The sequence below is a fragment of the Heterodontus francisci genome, chromosome 3, assembly GCF_036365525.1.
Source record: "Heterodontus francisci isolate sHetFra1 chromosome 3, sHetFra1.hap1, whole genome shotgun sequence".
Lineage (NCBI taxonomy): Eukaryota > Metazoa > Chordata > Chondrichthyes > Heterodontiformes > Heterodontidae > Heterodontus > Heterodontus francisci.
In genome coordinates, this window is record NC_090373.1 from 210,415,253 (window position 1) to 210,439,361 (window position 24,109).

The 24,109-nt window shown below is 46.7% G+C and overlaps 1 protein-coding gene across 1 annotated transcript in view; it reads right to left on the reverse strand.

Annotated features, from left to right (window-relative positions):
• The window catches only part of LOC137367182 (spectrin beta chain, non-erythrocytic 1-like), a 53,780-nt gene that overhangs the window by 13,170 nt on the left and 16,501 nt on the right, over positions 1 to 24,109 (reverse strand). Inside the window, exons 2-4 of the mRNA XM_068028618.1 lie at positions 21,428 to 21,646; positions 18,588 to 18,665; positions 12,411 to 12,497 (exon numbers count right to left, since the gene is read on the reverse strand). Coding sequence (XP_067884719.1) covers positions 12,411 to 12,497; positions 18,588 to 18,665; positions 21,428 to 21,646 — 384 coding nt within the window. The remainder of the gene's footprint in view (positions 1 to 12,410; positions 12,498 to 18,587; positions 18,666 to 21,427; positions 21,647 to 24,109) is intronic.

Here is a 24,109-nt window from a genome sequence, read left to right on the forward strand (position 1 = left end):
CACATCGGGTGAGGGGGTGTCAATGTTGGGAGTGTGGGGGACGGGCTGTGAGAATGGACACGTCGAAGGATGGAGGGTCAATGTTGGGAGTGCGGGGGAGGGTCTGTGAGAATGGACACGTCGGGGTGTGGGGGTAAATCTTGGGAGTGTGGGGGACGGGCTGTGAGAATGGACATGTTGGGAGGGGGGAATCAATGTTGGGAGAGTGGGGGAGGGGTTTTGAGAATGGACACGTCGGTGGGTGGGGGGGAGGGGGTGGGAACTGAGCTCCAGGACGATGGACATTTCGGGAAACCAATGATGGGAGCCAGGACAATGGGTGGCAGGAGATCAGATGATGAAAGCACCAGGAATACATCATCTTAGTGTATTGTCTCTGGTCTCTGATCCCTGGCCAAAAACTCAGTCCCTCTCTCTAGCAATGTCTGAGCTTTATTCAGACTGTTCTCAACCTCAGTGTCACCTTTGACCCTGAGGTGAGCTTCTGTACACATATTCGCACCATCACTAGGACCACCTATTTCCACCTCCATAACATTGTCCGACTCCACCTTTGCCTCAGCTCATCTGCTACTGAAACCTCATCCATGCCTCTGTTACCTCTAGGCTTGATTATTTGAATTCCCTCCTGGACCCCCTCCCACCTCCACAAACTTGAGATCATTCAAAACTCTGCAATCTGTGTCCTAACTCACACCAAGTCCTGGACCTCCATCTCCTTGGTGCTTGCTGATCTACATTGGCTCCTGGTCAAGCAACATCTCCATTCTAACATTCTCATCCCTGATTTCAAATCCCTCCATGATCTCACCCCTCCCTATCTCTGTAATCTCTTGCAGCCCTCCAAACACCCTAGATCTCTGCACTCTGCCAATTCTGGTCTTCAGCATCCCTGATTGTAATCCCTCCACCATTGATGGCCATGCCTTCAGCTGCCTGGGCCCCAAGCTCTGGGGAGGCGGTGGCGCAGTGATAATGTCACTGGACAAGTAACCCAGAGGTAAAAATAAAAACAGAAAATGTTGGAAAGCAGGTCAGGCAGCATCTGTGGAGAGAGAAGCAGAGTTAACGTTTCAGGTCAGTGACCTTTCACCGGAACTGGAAAAGGTTAGAAATGTAACAGGTTTTAAGCAAATAAAGCGGGGGTGGTGGGGGGGAGGAAAGAGAACAAACGGGAAGGTGTTAATAGGACAGAGGGCAGGAGAGTTTAACTGACAAGGAGGTCATGGGGCAAAGGCAAAGAGAGTGTGTTAATGGTGTGGTGAAAGACAAAGCATTAGTGCAGAGAGAGTGTTAATGACAGAATACTGAACAGCTCTGTCCAAAAGCACAAACATGAAAAACCAAGTTTAAGACAGGTACATGGTACAAAAAATGATAAAACAAAATAAAATAATAATAACAATAAAAAAGGGCCAGTCATGCTCTGAAATTATTGAACTCAGTTCGCAAGGCTGTAGTGTGCCTAATCGGAAGATGAGATTCTGTTCCTCAAGCTTGTGTTGATGTTCACTGGAACACTACAGCAGGCCAAAGACAGAAATGTGAGCATGAGAGCAGGGTGATGAATTGAAATGGCAAGCAACCGGAAGCTCAGGGTCATGCTTTCGGACTGAGCGGAGGTGTTCCGCAAGTGGTCACTCAATCTGCATTTGGTCTCCCCAGTGTAGAGAAGACCACATTGTGAGCAGTGAGTACAGTATACTACATTGACAGAAGTACAAGTAAATCGCTGCTTCACCTGAAAGGAGTGCTTGGGGCCTTGGATGGAGGAGGTAAATGGGCAGGTATTAACCTCCTGCAATTGCAGGGGAAGGTGCTGTGGGAAGGGGACGAGGTGTCGGGGGTGATGGAGGAGATGAAATTCCACCATCTCCAGCCTGATGCCACCACCAAACGCATCTTTCCCTCCCTGACAGGATTCTGAAAGGATCGTTTTCACTGCGACACCATGGCCCACTCCTCCGTAACCCCCGATACCTCGTCCCCTTCCCACAGCACCTTCCCATACAATCGGAAGGAGGTGTTTCTTGATATCACGTGGAGTTAATCGGATTGGCTGAAGACTGGCATCTGTGATGCTGGGAACCTCAGGAGGAGGCCGAGATGGATCATCCATGCGGCACTTCTGACTGAAGATGGACGCAAATGTTTTAGTCTTGATTTTTGCACTGATGTGCTGGGCTCTCCCATCGTTGAGGATGGGGATATTTGTGGAGCCTCCTCCTCCTGTTAGTTGTTTAATTGTCCACCACCATTCATGACTGGATGTGGCAGGACTGCAGAGCTTAGATCTGATCCACTGGTTGTGGGATTGCTTAGCTCAGTCTATTGCATGCTGCTTACGCTGTTTAGCATGCAAGTAACCCTGGGTTGCAGCTTCACCAATCTGACACCTCATTTTGTGATATGCCTGGTCTGCTTCTGGCATGCCTTCCCACACTCTTCATTGAACCAGGGTTGAGCCCCGGCTTGATGGTAATGGTAGAGTGGAATTGGAGAGTGGGTTTTTTTTTTCATTCGTTCCTGGGATGGGGGCATCGCTGGCCAGGCCAGCATTTATTGCCCATCTCTAATTGCCCTTGAGAAGGTGGTGGTGAGCTGCCTTCTTGAACCGCTGCAGTCCATGTGGGGTAGGTATACCCACAGTGCTGTTAGGAAGGGAGTTCCAAGATTTTGACCCAGCGACAGTGAAGGAACAGCGATATAGTTCCAAGTCAGGATGGTGTATGACTTGGAGGGGAACTTGCAGGTGGTGGTGTTCCCATGTATTTGCTGCCCTTGCCCTTCTTGTTGGTAGAGGTCGCGGGTTTGGAAGGTGCTGTCTAAGGAGCCTTGGTGCATCTTGTAGATGGCACACACTGCTGCCACTGTGCGTCGGTGGTGGAGGGAGTGAATGTTTGTAGATGGGGTGCCAATCAAGCGGGCTGCTTTGTCCTGGATGGTGTCAAACGTCTTGAGTGTTGTTGGAGCTGCACCCATCCAGACAAGTGGAGAGTATTCCATCACACACCTGACTTGTGCCTTGTAGATTGTGGACAGGCTTTGGGGAGTCAGGTGGTGAGTTACTCACCGCAGGATTCCTAGCCTCTGACCTGCTCTTGTAGCCACGGTGTTTATATGGCTGGTCCAATTCAGTTTCTGGTCAATGGTAGTCCCTAGGATGTTGATAGTGGGAGGTTTAGCAATGGTAATGCCATTGAATGTCAAGGGGAGATGGTTAGATTCTCTCTTGTTGGAGATGGTCATTGCCCAGCACTTGTGTGGCGCGAATGTTACTTGCCTCTTATCAGCCCAAGCCTGGATATTGTCCAGGTCTTGCTGCATTTCTACATGGACTGCTTCAGTATCTGAGGAGTCGCGAATGGTGCTGAACATTGTGCAATCATCAGTGAACATCCCCACTTCTGACCTTATAATTGAAGGAAGGTCATTGATGAAGCAGCTGAAGATGGTTGGGCCTAGGACACTACCCTGAGGAACTCCTGCAGTGATGTCCTGGAGCTCAGATGATTGACCTCCAACAACCACAACCAAATTGCTATGCACTTGATATGACTCCAACCAGCGGAGAGTTTTCCCCCTGATTCCCATTGACTCCCATTTATCCCAACTGGAATATATTCCAGAGAAGAAGAAAGATTCTAGGAGGGGAGAAAACATCCATGGCTAAGCAAGGAAGTTAAGGATAACATAAAGACAAAAACTAAGGCATACCATGTTGCATACCAATGGCAGGCTGGAAGATTGGGAAACTTTTAAAGATCAACAAAGGGTTACTAAAAAAGTAATAAAAAGAGCAAAGGTAAATTATGAAAGAAAACTAGCGCAAAATATAAAAACAGATAGCAAAAGCTTCTATAAGTATAGAAAAGGGAAGAGAGTAGCTAAAGTGAATGTTGGTCTGTCGGAGGATGAGACTGGGGAGTTAATAGAAGGGAACACGGAAATGGCAGAGACACTAAATCAGTATTTTGCTTCAGCTTTCACGGTGGAGGACACTAGTACCATCCCAATAGTAACAGATAATGCAGAGGTTATAGAAAGGGCGGAACTTAGAACAATCATCATCACTAGGGACAAAGTACTGAGCAAATTATTGGGGTTGAAGGCAGACAAGTCCCCAGGGCCTGATGGCCTACATCCTAGGGTCTTAAAGGAAGTGGCAACGGAGATAGTGGATCCATTGATTATAATATTCCAAAATTCTCTGGATATGGGAAAGGTTCCAGGGGATTGGAAAAAAGCTAATTCAAAAAGGGAGGGAGGCAGAAAGTAGGAAACTATAGGCTAGTTAGTTTAACATCCGTCGTTGGGAAATTGTTAGAATCCATTATTAAGGAAGTAATAACAGGACATTTAGAAAGTCAAAACGCAATCCATCAGAGTCAGCACGGTTTTATGAAGGGTAAATCGTGTTTGACTAATTTGCTAGAGTTCTTCGAAGCTGTAACAAGTAAAGTGGATAATGGGGATCCTGCAGATGTAGTTTATCTGGACTTCCAGAAAGCATTTGATAAGGTGCTGCACAAAAGGTTAATACACAAGGTAAGATCACATGGGATTAGGGGCAATTTGTTAGCTTGGATAGAGGATTGGCTAACCAACAGAAAACAGAGAGTCGGGATAAATGGGTCTTCTTCTGGTTGGCAAGATGTAATTAGTGGGGTGCCACAGGGTTCAGTCCTCAGGCCTCAACTATTTATAATCTACATAAGTAACTTGGATGCAGGGATAGAAGGTACTATAGCCAAATCTGCAGATGACACTAAAATAGGTGGGACAGTAAGTTGCAATAAAGAAATGAGAAATATACAAATGGATATGGATAGGTTAGGTGAATGGGCCAAAATTTGACAGATGGATTTTAATGTGGATAAGTGTGAGGTTATCCATTTTAGTCGGAAGAATAGAAAGGCAAATTATTGTCTAAATGGAGAGAAAGTTCAGAGTGCTTCTGTGCAGAGGGATCTGGGTGTCCTCGTGCATGAATCGCAGAAAACTAGTTTGCAGGTACAGCAGGTGATAAGGAAGACAAATGGAATTTTGGCATTTATTGCTAACGGAATAGAGTATAAAAGTAGGGAAGTGTTGCTGCAACTGTACAAGGCATTAGTGAAACCGCACCTGGAGTATTACGTACAGTTTTGGTCCCCTTACTTGAGAAAGGATGTAGTTGCATTGGAGGCAGTTCAGAGGAGGTTCAAGAACAAAGAACAAAGAAGAAAGAACAGTACAGCACAGGAACAGACCATTCGGCCCTCCAAGCCTGCGCCGATCTTGATGCCTGCCGAAACTAAAACCTTCTGCACTTCCGGGGCCCATATCCCTCTATTCCCTTCTTATTCATATATTTGTCAAGATGTCTCTTAAACGTCGCTATCGTACCTGCTTCCACCACCTCCCCCGGCAGCAAGTTCCAGGCACTCACCACCCTCTGTGTAAAGAACTTGCCTCGCACATCCCCTCTAAACTTTGCCCCTCTCACCTTAAACCTATGTCCCCTAGTAACTGACTCTTCCACCCTGGGAAAAAGCTTCTGACTTTCCACTCTGTCCATGCCGCTCATAACTTTGTAAACCTCTATCATGTCGTCCCTCCACCTCCGTCGTTCCAGTGAAAACAATCAGAGTTTTTCCAAACTCTCCTCATAGCTAATGCCCTCCAGACCAGGCAACATCCTGGTAAACCTCTTCTGTACCCTCTCCAAAGCCTCCACGTCCTTCTGGTAGTGTGGCGACCAGAATTGTACGCAATATTCTAAGTGTGGCCTAACTAAGGTTCTGTACAGCTGCAGCATGACTTGCCAATTTTTATACTCTATGCCCCGACCGATGAAGGTAAGCATGCCGTATGCCTTCTTGACTACCTTATCCACCTGCGTTGCCACTTTCAGTGACCTGTGGACCTGTATGCCCAGATCTCTCTGCCTGTCAATACTCCTAAGGGTTCTGCCATTTACTGTATACCTCCTATCTGCATTAGACCTTCCAAAATGCATTACCTCACATTTGTCCGGATTAAGCTCCATCTGCCATCTCTCCGCCCAAGTCTCCAACCGATCTATAGCCTGCTGTATCCTCTGACAATCCTCATCATTATCCGCAACTCCACCAACCTTTGTGTCGTCCGCAAACTTACTAATCAGACCAGCTACATTTTCCTCCAAATCATTTATATATACTACAAACAGCAAAGGTCCCAGCACTGATCCCTGCGGAACACCACTAGTCACATCCCTCCATTCAGAAAAACACCCTTCCACTGCTACCCTCTGTCTTCTGTGACTGAGCCAGTTCTGTATCCATCTTGCCAGCTCACCTCTGATCCCGCGTGACTTCAACTTTTGTACCAGTCTGCCATGCGGGACCTTGTCAAAGGCTTTACTAAAGTCCATATGGACAACATCCACCGCCCTTCCCTCATCAATTATCTTTGTCACTTCCTCAAAAAACACAACCTCCCCTTCACAAAACCATGCTGTCTCTCGCTAATAAGTTTGTTTGTTTCCAAATGGGAGTAAATCCTGTCCCGAAGAATCCTCTCTAATAATTTCTCTACCACTGATGTAAGGCTCACCGGCCTATAATTTCCTGGATTATCCTTGCCACCCTTCTTAAACAAAGAAACAACATTGGCTATTCTCCAGTCCTCTGGGACCTCACGAGATTGATTCCAGAGATGGGGGGCTTGTCTTATGAAGAGAGATTGAGCAGTTTAGGTCTTTATTCTCTGGAGTTTAGAAGAATGAGAGGAGATCTAATTGAGGTATATAAGATGATTAAGGGGATTGACAAAGGAGACACAGAGAGGATGTTTCCTCTTGTGGGACAATCTAGAACGAGATGGCATAGTTTTAGGATAAGGGGTAGCAGATTTAAAACAAAGATGAGGAGAAATTACTTCTCTCAAAGGGTTGTGAATCTGTGGAATTCACTACCCCAGAGTGTGGTGGATGCCGGGACATTGGGTAAATTTAAAGAGGAGATGGACAGATTTTTAATTAGAAATGGTTTGAAGGGTTATGGAGAACGGGCAGGAAAGAGGAGTTGAAGCTGAGATGAGATCAGCCATGATCGTATTGAATGGCGGAGCAGGCTCGAGGGGCCGAGATGCCTACTCCTGCTCCTAGTTCTTATATTCCTATGTTCTTATGACTTCAGTTTTGCTAGAGCTCCTTGATGCCATACTTGGTCAAATGCTGCCTTGATGTCAAGGGCAGTCACTCTCACCTCACCTCTTGAGTTCAGCTCTTTTGTCCATGTTTGAACCAAGGCTGTAATGAGGTCAGGAGCTGAGTGGCCCTGGCGGAACCCAAACTGAGCGTCACTGAGCAGGTTATTGCTAAGCAAGTGCCGCTTGATGGCACTGTTGATGACACCTTCCATCACTTTACTGATGATTGAGAGTAGGCTGATGGGGTGGTAATTGGCCGGGTTGGACTTGTCCTGCTTTTTGTGCACAGGACATACCTGGGCAATTTTCCACATTGCAGGGTAGATGCCTGTGTTGTAGCTGTACTGGAACAGCTTGTCTAGGAGCGCGGTTAGTTCTGGAGCACAGGTCTTCAGTACTATTGTCGGAATGTTGTCAGGGCCCATAGCCTTTGCAGTATCCAGTGCCTTCAGTCGTTTCTTGATATCACGCGGAGTGAATCGAATTGGCTGAAGTCTGGCATCTGTGATGCTGGGGACTTCAGGAGGAGGCCGAGATGGATCATCAACTCGGCACTTCTGGCTGAAGATTGTTGCAAATGCTTCTGCTTTATCTTTCACACTGATGTGCTGGGCTCCCCCATCATTGAGGATGGGGATATTTGTGGAGCCACGACCTCCAGTTAGTTGTTTAATTGTCCACCACCATTCACGGCTGGATGTGGCAGGACTGCAGAGCTTAGATCTGATCCGTTGGTTATGGGATCTCTTAGCTCTGTCTATCGCACGCTGCTTACCCAGTTTGGCATGCAGATAGTCCTGTGTTGTAGCTTTACCAGGTTGACACCTCATTTTGAGGTATGCCTGGTGCTGCTCCTGGCATGCCCTCCTGCACTCTTCATTGAACCAGGATTGATCCCATGGCTTGATGGTAATGGTAGAGTGGGGGATATGCCGGGCCATGAGGTTACAGATTGTGGTTGAGTACAATTCTACTGCTGCTGATGGCCCACAGCGCCTCATGGATGCCCGGTTTTGCATTGCTAGATCTGTTCGAAATCTATCTCATTTCGCACGGTGACAGTGCCACACAACACGATGGACGGTATCCTCAATGTGAAGGCGGGACTTTGTCTCCACAAGGACTGTACGGTGGTCACTCCTACCAATACTATCATGGACAGATGCATCTGCGGCAGGCAGATTGGTGAGGATGGGGTCAGGTATGTTTTTCCCTCTTGTTGGTTCCCCCACCACCTGCCAAATACCTAGTCTAGTAGCTATGTCCTTCAGGACATGGACAGCTCGGTCAGTAGTGGTGCTACCGAGCCACTCTTGATGATGGGGATTGAAGTCCCCCACCCAGAGTATATTCTGCGCCCTTGTCACCCTCAGTGCTTCCTCCAAGTGCTGTTCAACATGGAGGAGTACTGATTCATCAGCCAAGGGGATGGGGGGTTATCAGCAGGAGGTTTCCTTGCCCATGTTTGACCTGATGCCATGAGACTTCATGGGGTCCAGTGTCAATATTGAGGACTCCCAAGGCAAACCCTCCCATCTGTACACCACTGTGCCGTCACCTCTGGTGGTTCTGTCTTGCTGGTGGGACAGGACGTACCCAGGGAGGGGGATGGTGCCGTCTGGGACATTGTAAGGTATGATTCCGTGAATATGACTATGTCAGGCTGTAGCTTGACGAGTCTGTGGGACAGCTCTCCCAACTTTGACATAAGCCCCCAGATGTTAATGAGATGATGTGCATGTGTGAGTATGCATGTCTCTGTTTGACTGTGTGTGTGTGTGTGTGTGTGTGTCTCTGTATATATCTGTTTGTTTAATTTTGTGCATGTGTGTGTTTGCGTGTCTGTGTCACTGCACATATGCACATTTGGTGAGGGCTGCATCAGGTTTAGAGGCGACGCCTTCACTGGTCAAATATGCTGCTGTGCCGCAGACCTCTTGGGATGTAATCTTAGGATTACTCCCTGTGACACGTGCCAGTGAGGCTAAAAATAGGAAGATAGTGCAGCTAAACAGCTGGTGTAGGAGGGAGGGTTTCAGATATCTGGATCATTGGGATCTTTTCCGGGACATGTGGGACCTTTACAAGAAGGACGGGTTGCATCTAAACTGGAGCGGCACAAATATCCTGGCTGCGAGGTTTGCTAGCGTCACTCGGGAGGGTTTAAACTAGTGTGGTGGGGGGAATGGGAACCAGAGCAGTAGGTCAGCAGGTGAAATAACTGAGGGGGAACGAGTGAATAAGGCCAGTAAGACTAAGAGGAAGAGCAGGCAGGGAGATGTTGCGGAGCACAGCGGGACTGGTGGTCTGAAGTGCATTTGTTTCAATGCGAGAAGTATAACAAGTAAGGCAGATGAACTTAGAGCTTGGATTAGTACTTGGAAATATGATGTTGTTGCTATGACAGAGACTTGGTTGAGGGAAGGACAGGATTGGCAGCTAAACGTTCCGGGATTTAGATGCTTCAGACGGGATAGAGGGGGATGTAAAAGGGGTGGGTGAGTTGCTTTACTGGTTAAGGAGAATATCACAGCTGTACTGTGGGAGGACACCTCAGAGGGGTCATGCAGCGAGGCAATATGGGTAGAGCTCGGGAATAGGAAGGGTGCAGTCACGGTGTTGGGAGTTTACTACAGGCCTCCCAACAGCCAGCGGGAGGTAGGGGAGCAGATTTTGGAAAGATGTAAAAGCAACAGGGTTGTTGTGTTGGGTGATTTAAACTTCCCCTATATTGAATGGGACTCACTTAGTGCTAGGGGCTTGGATGGGGCAGAATTTGTAAGGAGCATCCAGGAGGGCTTCTTGAAACAATATGTAGATAGTCCAACTAGGGATGGGGCCATACTGGACCTGGTATTGGGGAATGAGCCCGGCCAGGTGGTCGAAGTTTCAGTTGGGGAGCATTTCGGGAACAGTGACCATAATTCCGTAAGTTTTAAGGTATTTGTGGATAAGGATAAGAGTAGTCCTCGGGTGAAGGTGCTAAATTGGGGGAAGGCTAATTATAACAATATTAGGCAGGAACTGAAGAATTTAGATTGGGGGCGGCTGTTTGAGGGTAAATCAACATCTGACATGTGGGAGTCTTTCAAACATCAGTTGATTAGAATCCAGGACCAGCATGTTCCTGTGAGGAAGAAAGACAAGTTTGGCAAGTTTTGGGAACCTTGGATAACGAGGGATATTGTGAGCTTCGTCAAAAAGAAAAAGGAAGCATTCGTAAGGGCTGGAAGGCTAGCAACAGACGAATCCCTTGAGGAATATAAAGACAGTAGGAAGGAACTTAAGCAAGGAGTCAAGAGGGCTAAAAGGGGTCATGAAAAGTCATTGGCAAACAGGATTAAGGAAAATCCCAAGGCTTTTTATTTGTATATAAAGAGCAAGAGGGTAGCTAGGGAAAGGGTTGGCCCACTCAAGGACAGAGGTGGGAATCTATGCGTGGAGCCAGAGGAAATGGGCGAGGTACTAAAAGAGTGCTTTGCATCAGTATTCACCAAGGAGAAGGACTTGGTGGATGATGAGACTAGGGAAGGGAGTGTAGATAGTCTCAGTCATCTCATTATCAAAAAGGAGGAGGTGTTGGGTGTCTTGATAAACATTAAGGTAGATAAGTCCCCAGGGCCTGATGGGTTCTACCCCAGAATACTGAGGGAGGCAAGGGAGGAAATTGCTGGGGCCTTGACAGAAATCTTTACATCCTCATTGGCTACAGGTGAGGTCCCAGAGGACTGGAGAATAGCCAATGTTGTTCCTTTGTTTAAGAAGGGTAGCAAGGATAATCCAGGAAATTATAGGCCGGTGAGCCTTACGTCAGTGGTAGGGAAATTATTGGAGAGGATTCTTCGGGACAGGATTTACTCCCATTTGGAAACAAATGGACTTATTCGTGAGAGACAGCATGGTTTTGTGAAGGGGAGGTTGTGTCTCATTAACTTGATCGAGTTTTTGAAGAAGTGACGAAGATGATTGATGAAGGAAGGGCAGTGGATGTTGTCTACATGGACTTCAGTAAAGCCTTTGACAAGGTCCCTCATGGCAGACTGGTACAAACGGTGAAGTCACACGGGATCAGAGGTGAGCTGGCAAGATGGATACAGAACTGACTTGGTCATAGAAGACAGAGGGTAGCAGTAGATGGGTGTTTTTCTGAATCGAGGGATGTGACTAGTGGTGTTCCGCAGAGATCAGTGCTGGGACCTTTGCTGTATGTAGTGTATATAAATGATTTGGAGGAAAATGTAGCTGGTCTGATTAGTAAGTTTGCGGACGACACAAAGGTTGGTGGAGTTGCGGATAGTGATGAGGATTGTCAGAGGATACAGCAGGATATAGATCGGGTGGAGACTTAGGCAGAGAAATGGCAGATGGAGTTTAATCCGGACAAATGTGAGGTAATGCATTTTGGAAGGTCTAATACAGGTGGGAAGTATACAGTAAATGGCAGAACCCTTAGGAGTATTGACAGGCAGAGTGACCTGGGCGTACAGGTCCACAGATCACTGAAAGTGGCAACGCATGTGGATTAGGTAGTCAAGAAGGCATACGGCATGCTTGCCTTCATCGGTCGGGGCATAGAGTATAAAAATTGGCAAGTCATGTTGCAGCTGTACAGAACCTTAGTTAGGCCACACTTAGAATATTGCGTGCAATTCTGGTCGCCACACTACCAGAAGGATGTGGAAGCTTTGGAGAGGGTACAGAAGAGGTTTAACAGGATGTTGCCTGGTCTAGAGGGTGTTAGCTTTGAGGAGAGGTTGGATAAACTCTGATTGTTTTCACTGGAACGACGGAGGTGGAGGGGGGACATGATAGAGATTTACAAAGTTATGAGTGGCATCGACAGAGTGGATAGTCAGAAGCTTTTTTCCAGGTGGAAGAGTCAGTTACTTGGGGACATAGGTTTAAGGTGCAAGGGGCAAAAGTTAGAGGAGGTGTGCGAGGCAAGTTCTTTACACAGAGGGTGGTGAGTGCCTGGAACTTGCTGCCAGGGGAGGTGGTGGAAGCAGATACGATTGCGACGTTTAAGAGGCACCTTGACTAATACATGAATAGGATGGGAATAGAGGGATACGGACCCTGGAAGTGCAGAAGGTTTTAGTTTAGGCAGGCATCAAGATCGGCGCAGGCCTGGAGGGCCGAATGGCCTGTTCCTGTGCTGTACTGTTCTTTGTTCTTCTTTGATACACAGCAGGTCTGTGAGTGTCCTGGACAGGAGAGGGATGTGTGGATCTTACCTTAATGGTGTCCTTCCTGTCTTTGTAGAAAAGCAGAGTCTTTCTGAAGAGCAGGGTGTGGAAGGTGTTCCAGGTACGACAGCTGGCCTGGAGGAGGTTTACACACAGAGGCTCAATGACTGTGAAAGGACCCAGTTACACATCAACACGAAGCCAATCTGCAGGGTGTGTCTGTACCCCGCAGTGTTACAAAGTCACGCTCCCTCCCCAGCAAGAAGGAAACAAGCTACTGACAATCCAGCCAGAGTGTAAACACAGCCTCACAATGATACACACCAAACACAACGGGTAAAATTTTGCACTGTAACAGGAATATCTTTGTTTGCACTGGAGTGCTGACTTGGGTTGCCTTAGAGTGTTAAAGTGGAAGTTTGGTGATTGAGGATAATTAAGGGTTAATTTTATCTTAAGTCTGGTCTGTCTTTTATTTAGCAGATTAACTGAACAGTTGCTGTTTGGGTTGGAGAAGGTGAGTTTTAGACCAGCTTTAAACAGAGTTCACTCAGGCTCTGCTTGCAGCTGCACCTTGTTAATTAGAGAATTGGCTTAAACCAGTTTTCAGGGGCTTCAGTCAGTCAGTATAAAAGTGGGCCATCTTACAATGCTGACCTTGTTTGTACTGGAATGCTGACTTGGGTTGCATTAGAGAGCTAAAGTGGAAGTTTGGTGACTGAGGATGTTCGGTGAGGAGGGAGTGAGGAGCTCCTTTCATTTCCTACCTGTCCTCAGAGTGAGGGGAGCTGAGAGTTTCCAATGAGCACAGCTGACTGGTGAGTAAGTCCTGATGGGTATTTTTCCAAGTGGATTGAATTGTAAGTCATTGTTTTAGCAAGACTTAGTTGTTTTTTTTTTATTATAATAATCTTCTAAAGTTTTAAATTTAAAGGGTTTAGTCATGGCAGGAGAGCTTGAAGCCGTGGTTTGCTCCTCTTGCTGTATGTGGGAATCCGGGAACATTTCCAGCCCCCGGGACCAGCATGTGTGCAGGAAGTGTGTCCAGCTGCAGCTCCTGGAAGCTCAGGTTTCAGAGCTGGAACGGCGGCTGGAAACACTGTGGAGCATCCGTGAGTCTGAGAGCATTGTGGATAGCATGTATAGAGAGGTGGTCACACCGCAGCTGAAGGGACTTGAGGAAGGAAGGGAATGGGTGACCAACAGGCAGTCCAAGAGAATCAGGCAGGTAGTTCAGGAATCCCCTGGGGTTACGCTTGCAAATCGGTATTCCATTTGGAGGCTAATAAGGCTGGTTCCTCCAGGGAGTGCGGACAGAGCCAAGCTTCTGGAACCACAAGCAGCCTGTCTGCACAGGAAGGGGGAAAAAGAGGAAGAGCAATAGTAATAGCGGATTCTATAGTCAGGGGAACAGATAGGCGCTACTGTGGCTCCAGGATGGTGTATTGCCTCCCTGGTGCCAGGGTCTGGGATGTCTCTGAAGGGCATCCTGAAGGGGGAGGGTGAGAAGGCAGAGGTCATGGTACATGCTGGTACCAATAACATAGGTACAAAGAGGGATGAGGTCTTGCATCATGAATTTAGGGAGTTAGGCAGTAGACTAAATAGCAGGACCCCTCGGGTTGTAATCTTTGGATTACTCCCAGTGCCACGTGCTAGCGAGTATAGAAAACGGAGAATAGCACAGATGAATGTGTGGCTAAAGAGTTGGTGCAGGAGGGCGGGTTTTAGATTCCTGGACCACAGGGACCGTTTCTGGGGAAGGTGGGACCTGTACAAGCGGGACGGTCTACATCTGAGCCATGAGGTGGACTAACATCCTTGCAGGTGGGTTTGCTAGTGCTGTTGGGAGGAATTTAAACTAATTTGGCAGGGGGAGGGGATGCAGACTCCTAGCAGAATAGGGACATAGCCAAACACAGGAAAGCGAACAAGTCAGAGGGAATACAGCGGAAGTAAGTTTCAAGGGAGTAGACCAGGATGGAAGGCCTCTACTTTAATGCCAGGAGTATTGCAGGTAAAACGGATGAGTTAAGGGCAATGATTGACACGTAGAATTGTGATATAGTAGCCATCACGGAGACATGGTTGAGGGAGGGGCAGGATTGGCAGCTCAATATCCCGGGATATAGAATCTTCAGGCGAGACAGAGGAGGGGGTAAAAAAGGAGGGGGCATTGCAATATTAGTGAAGGAATCAATTACTGCAGTAAGGAGGGATGATATCTTGGAGGGGGCATCAAATGAAGCTTTATGGGTAGAGGTTAGGAATAAAAAAGGGACAGTCACATTGCTAGGTGTTTATTATAGACTCCCAGATAGTCAGCGGGAAATTGAGGAGCAAATATGTGCGCAACTTGCAGAGGTGTGTAAAAATAACAGGGGAATTATATTAGGTGATTTCAACTTTCCCAACATTAATTGGGATAGTCATCGTGTTAAGGGCTTAGATGGAGTGGAGTTCTTAAAATGTATACAGGAGAACTTTTTAGCTCAATATGTAGAGGATCCAACTAGGGAGGGTGCAGTGCTGGACCTAATTCTGGGGAATGAAGCCGGACAGGTGGTTAATGTGTTGGTGGGGGTGCATTTTGGTGATAGCGACCACAACATGGTACAATTTAAGCTTGTTCTGGAGAAAGGAATGGACAAGTTGCAAAAAAAGGTTTTGGATTGGGGGAGAGCGAATTTTAGTAAAATAAAGCAAGATCTGGCCAAGGTAGACTGGAAAGAGTTACTTGTCGGGAAATCTACAGAAGAGCAGTGGGGGGCATTCAAAAAGGAAATGGGGAGGGTACAGGCCCGACATGTTCCCTCGAGGGTAATAGGTAGGAGCAACAAGCCCAGAGAACCATGGATGACCAGAAACATTCAGGGTACGATGAAAAGGAAAAGAGAGGCTTTTAGCAAATACAAGGAGAGCAAATCAATGGAAGCATTAGTAGAGTACAGAAAGTGTAGGATGGAGCTTAAGAAAGCAATTAGGAGAGCAAAGAGGGGATATGAGAAAGCTCTGGCTGGTAAAAGTAGGGAAAATCCCAAGATATTCTGAGTATATCAATGGGAAGAGGATAACCAGGGAAAGAGTAGGGCCCATTAGGGGCCAAAGGGGAAATTTGTGGGTGGAGCCAGAGGTCATTGGTAGGGTGTTGAACGAATACTTCACATCTGTCTTCACCCAAGAGAATGAGGATGTAGATGTGGAACTTAGAGAGAGAGACTGTGAGGTTCTTGAGCAAATTGTCATAGGGAGTGACAAGGTATTGGAGGTTTTGGAAGGCTTAAAAGTAGACAAATCTCCAGGTCTGGACGATTTGTGTCCCAGGATGCTGTGGGAGGCGAGGGTGGAGATTGCAGGGGCTCTGACCCTAATTTTTAATTCCTCTCTGGCCACGGGGGAGGTGCCAGAGGACTGGAGAACAGCTAATGTGGTTCCACTATTTAAGAAAGGTTGTAGAGATAAGGCAGGGAACCACAGACTAGTGAGTCTCACGTCAGTGGTAGGGAAACTATTGGAGAAAATTCTGAAGGAGAGAATCTATCACCACTTGGAGAGGCAAAATTAGATTTGGAATAGTCAGCATAGCTTTGTCAGAGGGAGGTCATGCCTAACAAATTTGATTGAATTTTTTGAGCATGTGACCAGATGTGTAGATGAGGGTAGTGCAGTTGATGTAGTTTACATGGATTTCAGCAAAGCCTTTGACAAGGTCCCACATGGGAGACTTATCAAGAAAGCAAATGCACATGGGATACAAGGTAACTTGATAAGGTGGATTCAAAATTGGCTTAGCTGTAGGAGACAGAGAGTGATGACAGACGGCTGTTTTAGTGACTGGAAGCCAGTGTCCAGTGGCATACCACAGGGATCTGTGCTGGGTCCCCTATTGTTTGTCATTTATATAAACGACATAGATGACTATGTGGGGGGTAGGATCAGTAAGTTTGCGGATGACACAAAGATTGGCCGAGTGGTTAACAGTGAGGTTGAGTGTCTTAGGTTACAGGAAGATATAGACGGGATGGTCAAATGGGCAGAAAAGTGGCAGATGGAATTTATCACTGAAAAGTGTGAGGTGATACACTTTGGAAGGAGTAATGTGACACTGAAGTATTCAATGAATGGACTGACACTGGGAAGTTCCGAGGAACAAAGGGACCTTGGCGTGTTTGTCCATAGATCTCTGAAGGCAGAAGGGCAGGTTAATAGGGTGGTGAAAAAGGCAGATGGGACACTTGCCTTTATCAATCGAGGCATAGATTACAAAAGCAGAGAGGTCATGTTGGAGTTGTACAGAACTTTGGTAAGGCCACAGCTGGAGTACTGTGTGCAATTCTGGTCACCACATTATAGGAAGGATGTGATTGCATTGGAGGGGGTGCAGAGGCGATTCACCAGGATGTTGCCTGGGATGGAACATTTAAGCTGTGAAGAGAGGTTGGATAGGCTTGGGTTGTTTTCACTGGAGCAGAGAAGACTGAGGGGTGACCTGATCGAGGTGTACAAGGTTATGAGGGGCATGGACAGGGTGGATAGGGAGCAGCTGTTCCCCTTAGTTGAAGGGTCAGTTACGAGGGGTCACAAGTTTAGGGTGAGGGGCGGGAGGTTTAAGGGGGATTTGAGGAAGAACATTTTTACCCAGAGGGTGGTGACGGTCTGGAATGCCCTGCCTGGGAGGGTGGTCGAGGCAGGTTGCCTCACATCCTTTAAAAAGTACCTGGATGAGCACTTGACATGTCATAACATTCAAGGTTATGGGCCAAGTGTTGGCAAATGGGATTTGGTAGACAGGTCAGGTGTTTTAATGCATCAGTGCAGACTCGATGGGCCGAAGAGCCTCTTCTGCACTGTATTCTGTGATTCTGTGAGTAACAGTGGTCTACAGATCTACATTGATAGGTCCCTCAGGGATCAACCTGCAGAATATTTCATCCTTCAGCGCTCGGTCCGTGCACTGACCGTGGTCTCCCAGCGCTCGGTCCGTGCACTGACTCATATTTTTTTTTTTTTCCCAAAATATACTTTATTCATAAAAATCTGTAAAAATTACATTGCCAAACAGTTTCCAAACAGCACCAAAAAATACAAACATTGCAAGGGAGATCGGTTTCCTTCAATACTGTCATGGGTTTCTTCCCGACCCTTCCGTTCCACAATTGTCATGTCAATTACAGTTTTACATTTACAGCAATTGAGAATATTAACGATACAGTTCGAGGGGTTTCCCATGGATCCAGCCCCTCAGTCCAGCTTGGTGGGGGAACCTTACACTGTGCTCTTTCCCCATTGAGCCTTTGCTGCGGCTGCCCCAAGCTTTAGTGCGTCCCTCAGCACGTAGTCCTGGACCTTGGAATGTGCCAGTCTGCAACATTCGGTGGTGGACAACTCTTCGCGCTGGAAGACCAGCAAGTTTTGGGCAGACCAAAGGGCGTCTTTCACCGAATTGATAGTCCTCCAGCAGCAGTTGATGTTTGTCTCGGTGTGCGTCCCTGGGAACAGCCCGTAGAGCACAGACTCCTGTGTTACAGAGCTGCTTGGGATGAACCTTGACAAAAACCACTGCATCTCTTTCCACACCTGCTTTGCAAAGGCACATTCCAGGAGGAGGTGGGTGACCGTCTCTTCCCCACCACAGCCAACGCGGGGGCACTGTGCGGAGGGGGCAAGACTTCGGGTGTGCATGAAGGATCTGACGGGGAGGGCCCTTCTCACCACCAGCCAAGCTACGTCTTGGTGCTTGTTTGAAAGTTCTGGTGATGAGGCATTCCGCCAAATGACTTTGACGGTCTGCTCGGGGAACCATCCGACAGGATCCACCGTTTCCTTTTCCCGTAGGGCCTTGAGGACATTCCGTGCAGACCACTGCCTGATGGACCGGTGGTCAAAGGTGTTTTCCCGCAGAAACTGTTCCACGAAGGATAGGTGGTACGGCACGTCCCAACTGCATGGAGCGTTCCGCGGCAATGTGACCAGGCCAATCCTTCGCAACACCGGGGACAGATAGAACCTCAGCACGTAGTGACACTGACTCATATACTTGTGTAAAATTGTGCAGGCACTATTTCATGTGCACTGTTGCACAGCAGCCAAGGAGGGTGTCATTGAACTCGCACCCCTTTATGGTAATTGGATTCCACGAGAAAAGCTTCCTCCCCGCAGGATTTCCACTCCCGGGGAGAAGACTTAATTTTAATGCCAAGGTCACTGCTTCCTATGGTGTGTTACCTTTTTCCCTCCCACTTGCAGTATGTGCTTCCTCTCCAAAGTTCCCTCCATTGTCTGGGATGAGGTTTGTGACGGACACTGCAAATCAAACAAGACAGTGTCTCAGTTGGGTAATATCGCCAGCTGGCAAGGCAGCAGGTAAATAATATAAGAACATAAGAAATAGCAGCAGGAGTAGGCCACTCGGCCCCTCAAGCCTGCCCTGCCATTCAATAAGATCATGTCTGATCTGACCCAGACCTCAACTCCTCTTTTGTGCCAGCTCCTCATAGCCCTCAGCTCAACGATATTTCAAAAATCTATCTACCTCCTCTTTAGATACTTTCAGTGATCTAGCCTCCTCAACTCTCTGGGGTAGAGAATTCCAGACATTCACTACCCTCTGAGAGAAGAAATTCCTTTGCATCTCAGTTTTAAATGAGTGTCCCCTTATTCTGTAACTATGTCCCCTAGTTTGAGATTCCCCCACTAGTGGAAACATCTTCTCAACATCTACCCTGTCAAGCACCCTCAGAATCTTGTACGTTTCAATAAGATCACCCCTCATTCTTCTAAACTCTAATGAATAAAGGCCTAAGCTGTTTAGCCATTCTTGATAAGTTCGCCCCTTCATTTATCCCAGGAATCAGCCTAGTGAATCTCTTTCGAACTGCCTCCAATGCCAGTATATCCTTCCTTAAATACGGGGACCAAAACTGTACACAGTACTCCAGGTGTGGCCTCACCAACACCCTGTACAGTTGTAACAAGACTTCCCTATTTTTAAACTCTAACCCCCTAGCAATAAAGGGCAAAATTCCATTTGCCTTCTTAATTACTTGTTGCACCTGCATGCTAACCTTTTGCATTTCATGCACATAAACACCCAAATTCCTCTGTGCTGCACTTTTTTGGAGTCTCTCTCCATTTAAATAATAATCTGCCTTTTGATTCTTCCCACCAAAGTGCACGACCTCACAATTTCCTACATTAAACTCCATCTGCCAAGATTTTGCCCACTCACTCAACCTATCTATATCCCCTTGCAGATTCCTTATGTCCTCATCACAACATGCCCTCCCACCTATTTTTGTATCGTCAGCAAATTTGGATATATTACACTCTGCCCCCTCCTCCAAGTCGTTAATATAGATGGTAAATAATTGAGGCCCGAGGACTGATCCTTGTGACACTCCACTAGTTACATCTTTCCAACCTGAAAAAGACCATGAAAAAGACCCATTAATCCTGACTCTGTCTTCTGTGAGTTAACCAATCCTCAATCCATGTTAATACATTTCCCCCAATACTGTGAGTTCCTATCTTGTGCAATAATCTTTTATGTGGCACCTTATCAAATGCCTTCTGGAAATCCAAATACACTACATCTACCGGTTCCCCTTTATCCACTCTGCTTGTTATATCCTCAAAGAACTCGAGCAAATTTGTCAAACATGATTTCCCTTTCACAAAACCATGTTGACTGTTTGATTGCATTAAGCTTTTCTAAATGTCCTGCTATTTCTTCCTTCATAATGAACTCTAGCATTTTCCCAACGACTGATGTTAGGATGACTAGTCTATAGTTTCCTGCTTTTTGTCTCCCTCCCTCCTTGAACAGGGGCATCACATTTTCCAATCCGCTGGTACCCTACCAGAATCCAGTGAGTTCTGGAATATTACGACCAATGCCTCCACTATTTCTGCAGCCACTTCCTTTAAAACCCTTGGATGTAGGCCATCAGGTCCTGGCAATTTGTCTGCCTTTAGTCCCATTACTTTGCCCCTCGTGATAGAGACTGTTACCAGATCTTTAGCTCCTTGTTTATCTAATACCTGTGGGATGTTTATAGTGTCCTCCACTGTGAAGACCGATGCAAAATATTGGTTTAAATTTTCTGCCAATTCCCTGTTCCCCATTATCAATTCTCTAGTAGCATCTTCCAAGGGCCCCCGCTCACTTTCGCTACTCTCTTTCTTAAATGCTAGATTATATCACCAGCTGGCAAACCAGTGGGTAAACGCTAGATAATATCATTAGCTGACCAGGAACCAACTCTGACCCAACTCACCACCATCACTGCACACAGAAAGATAGAACATGCATTTATAAAGCCCCATTTACAAACATGCAACATTCCAAAGTGCAAATCGAGCATCCTGTTGAAGACCAGTTGTTGTAAGAAAATACAGCAGCTCACCCCCACTCACCTCATCCAATCCCGGCTCAACAGCCCACTCACCTCATCCAATCCCGGCTCAACAGCCCACTCACCTCATCCAATCCCGGCTCAACAGCCCACTCACCTCATCCAATCCCGGCTCAACAGCCCACTCACCTCATCCAATCCCGGCTCAACAGCCCACTCACCTCATCCAATCCCGGCTCAACAGCCCACTCACCTCATCACACCCACTCTACATGTTCATGGGCTGTGGGTGATTAAATGGGTGGATAGAGTCAGTGATAGGGAAGAGTGTACATGGACTGTGGGAGGGGATTAAATGGATGGGTAGAGTCAGTGATAGGGAAGAGTGTACATGGACTGTGGGAGGGGATTAAATGGGTGGGTAGGGTCAGTGATAGGGAAGAGTGTACATGGACTGTGGGAGAGGATTAAATGGATGGGTAACAGATGAGAGCTCCTATCTGTCATTGTCTATTAATGCTGGAGCAGCTGAGGTGGAGTATTGGGCCTAGGGAACGGAGTTCCTTTGAACCTGTCAGTGGATCAACCAAAGAACATTCTGGATAAAAAGTGAGAAGGATGTAACTTGCGCAAATCGTCCATCAGGGGACAGCTCATGGTCCAGGACGAAGACTGGTTGCTGGTTGGGAGGCCCTAATTTTTGCCTCTTACCTGAACATCCCAAGTAGAGTTCGGGCAATGTTCCGATGGGGAGGATTTATCAGTAGAAGGTTCCAATGTGTGCCCACAGTGTCTTCTCGTGGCAGGGTGGATCTCAGAAGGCTCAGCCACAGCCCAGTTACTTCTGGCTGAGTGTAAGAGAGTGCTGACGTTTTCTGCCACCCTGTCGCTTACGCAGATCGATAGCTGACTCACGGTCTGTTCACTTTCCTGTGAAACAGGGAAAGCACAAATGAGCAAGGGCCTGTTTCTGGCTAACTGTACTGGACAGGTGACACTCAGACAGTCTGATAGAAACAGACTGCATTGAGCATACGAACATAAGAAATTGGAGCTGGAGTAGGCCATTTGGTCCCTCGAGACTGGTCTGACATTCAATGAGATCATGGATAATCTTTTCCCTGATCTTCACCTTCCTGCCCGCTCCCTATATCCCTTGATTCTCTTAGGATTCAAAAATCTATCGATCTCTGCCTTGAATATGCTCAACAACTGAGCATCCACAACCCTCTGGGGTAGAGAATTCCAAAGATTCACAACCCTGAGTTAAGAAATTTCTCCTCATCCCTGTCCTTAATGGCCGAGCCCTTATTCTGAGACTGTGCTCCTGTGTTCTAGATTCTCCAGCCAGGGGAAACATTCTCCCAGTATCTACCCTGTCAAACTCCTTAAGAATTTTATGTTTCAATGAGACCACCTCACATTCTTCTAAATTCCAGGGAATATAGGCCCATTCTATTCATTCTCTCCTCATAGGTCAATCCCTTCATGTCAGGAATCAGTCTAGTGAACCTTTGTCGCACTCTGTCGAGGGCAAGTATACCCTTCCTTAGGTAAGGGGATCAAACTGTACAGTAGTCCAGGTGTGGCCTCTCCAAGACCCTATACAATTGCAGTAATACCTCTTTAGTCTTATACTTCAATCCCTTTCTCATAAAGGCTAACATAACATTTTCTTTCCTGATTTCTTGCTGTACTTGTATGTGGACTTTCTATGATTTGTGTACAAGGACACCTCGGTCTGTCTGCAGACCAACATTTCCCAGTCTCTCTCCAATTAAAAGATATTCTGCTGGTCTATTTTTCCTACCAATGTGGATAACTTCACACTCACCACATTGTATTCTATCTGCCATGCTCTTGCCCACTCACTTAGCAAGTCTCTAACCCTTTTTTAGCCTCTTTCATGGAATCACAGAATAATTACAGCACAGATGGAGGCCGTTCAGCCCTTTGAGCCTGTGCCGGCTCTCTGCAATAGCAATCCAGCTAGTCCCACTCCCCCGTCCTTCCCCTGTATCCCTACAATTATTTTCCCTTTGTGTACTAATTCCCTTTTGAAAGCCATGATTGAATCTGCCTCCACTACGCTCTCAGACAGTGCATTCCAGATCCTAACCACTCACTGTGTGAAAATGCTTTTCCTCATGTCACTGTTGCTGCTTTCATCAATTACCCTAAATCGGTGTCCGCTGGTTCTCAACCCCTCCACAACAGGAGCAGTTTCTCCCTTTCCACTCTGCCCAGAACACCTCAATTAAAACTCCTCTTAATCTTCTCTTCTCCAAGGAGAACAGTCCGAGCTTCTCCAACCTATCCATAAAACTGAAATTCCTCATCCCTGAACTATTCTCGTGAATCTTTTCTGCACCTTCTCTAATGTCTTCACATCCTTCCTAAAGTGTGGTGCCCAGAACTGAACAGAATACTCCAGTTAAGGCCAAACCAGTGTTTTATAAAGGTTTATTATAACTTCCTTGCTTTTGTACTCTATGCCTCTATTTATAAAGCCCAGGATCCCATACACCTTATTAACCGCTTTCTCAACCTGCCCTACAACCTTCAATGATTTGTGCACATATAGTCTCAGGTCCCTCTGCTCCTGCACCCCCTTTAGAACTTTATCCTTTTATTTTATATTGCCTCTCCTCACTCTTCCTACCAAAATGAATCACCTCTGACTTGTCTGCATTAAATTTTATCTGCCTCATGTCTGCCCATTCCACCAGCCTGTCTATGTCCTCTTGAAGTTTATCACTATCCTCCTCATAGTTCACAATACTTCCAAGTTTTGTGTCATCTGCAAATGTGAAATTGTCCATTTAGGCAGGCGAGAAAGTAGGTTGTGAAGAGGACATAAGGGGGCTACAAAGGGATATAGATAGGCTAACTGAATGGGCAAAGATCTGGCAAATGGAGTATAATGTGAGAAAATGTGAAATTGTCCATTTTAGCAGGAAGAATAAAAAAGCATATTATCTAAATGATGAGAGATTGCAGAGCTCTGAGATGCAGAGGGATCTGGGTGTCCTCATGCATGAATCGCAAAAGGTTAGTATGCAGGTACAGCACATAATTAGGAAAGCTAATAGAACGTTATTGTTTATTGTGAGGGGAAACTGAATACAAAAGTAGGGAGTTTATGCTTCAATTATACAGGGCATTGGTGAGGCCACATCTGGAGTATTGTGTACAGTATTGGTCTCCTTATTTAAGGAAAGATGTAAATGCTTCGGAAGCAGTTCGGAGATGGTTTACTAGACTATTACATGGAATGGGCGGGTTGTCTTATGAGGAAAGATTGGACGCTGGAGTTTAGAAAGATAAGAGGTGAATTGATTGAAACATAAGATTCTGAGGGGTCTTGACAGGGTGGATGTGGAAAGGATGTTT